Source organism: Mandrillus leucophaeus, unplaced genomic scaffold (assembly GCF_000951045.1).
Source record: "Mandrillus leucophaeus isolate KB7577 unplaced genomic scaffold, Mleu.le_1.0 Scaffold12, whole genome shotgun sequence".
Lineage (NCBI taxonomy): Eukaryota > Metazoa > Chordata > Mammalia > Primates > Cercopithecidae > Mandrillus > Mandrillus leucophaeus.
Window position 1 is genome coordinate 1,999,228 of NW_012100320.1, and position 780 is coordinate 2,000,007.

General features: G+C 36.9%; 1 protein-coding gene across 2 annotated transcripts in view; it reads right to left on the minus strand.

The window, feature by feature from the left end:
• FAM96A (family with sequence similarity 96, member A) overlaps positions 1-780 on the minus strand; it is a 32,669-nt gene that overhangs the window by 11,422 nt on the left and 20,467 nt on the right. For both annotated transcript variants that reach the window (XM_011967851.1, XM_011967844.1), the window contains one exon: positions 605-650. In XM_011967851.1, the coding sequence (XP_011823241.1) occupies positions 631-650 (20 nt within the window). In that variant the 3' untranslated portion in view covers positions 605-630. The remainder of the gene's footprint in view (positions 1-604; positions 651-780) is intronic.

The window sequence follows — 780 nt, forward strand, 5'->3', positions numbered from 1 at the left end:
TTGCACTCTATCATTTGTAGATTAAAAACATTAAAATTCTGTTTTTAAGGTAACACATGGCTCATACAGAACATTTTGTCTTTTGCTTTTCCCAAACCCCACTTCTGCTATTTTTAAGTAGCTACTGATTGATTTCTCTCTGTAGGCCAGAGGTCCTCTATATAAAACCCACTCCCATTCTAATATACTAACCCAGAGAGACAGCACCTATCCCAAGATTCACTAAAGCTCTACTTGCTAGACTTTCAATTTCAAGTACACAGCTCTTTCTATCCTGCCACCAAAGAAAAGAAGCCTACTTAGAGCTCGTAAGTCAAGGTCCCTAGCGCTGGATATTCTTTACAGATGTGTAGCCACTGGCCCAAACCAGTCAACATCCGTGGGCTCCAGCGCACTCAAGAGTCCACTGCAAAAATTACTACTTTGAAATGCCTAGGTTTCCTCACCTAGGAAGGAAGAGCTAATAACTAATTATGTACTTTTTTAAAAGTAACCCAGTAGATACTTGGCTGGCGGAAGAATCCAATATCCAAGATATTGGATCCAAATACTATCTGAAGTTGTTTTTCAATTATTTTTCAATTATGTTTTAACATTTACTTACTGTCTTCTTCTGTTGAATGGGTTCCTTCAGAAATGTAGATTTCCAACTGGAAAGGGAAAAAAAAGTAAAAGAAAAAACATTAGCGCATTCTAAGATAAGAGAGTGAAGTGGAATGTACAGTAAATTCACACATCTAGGGATGAGGGCCCAAATCTTGTTTTTTTTTTTTTTTTTTT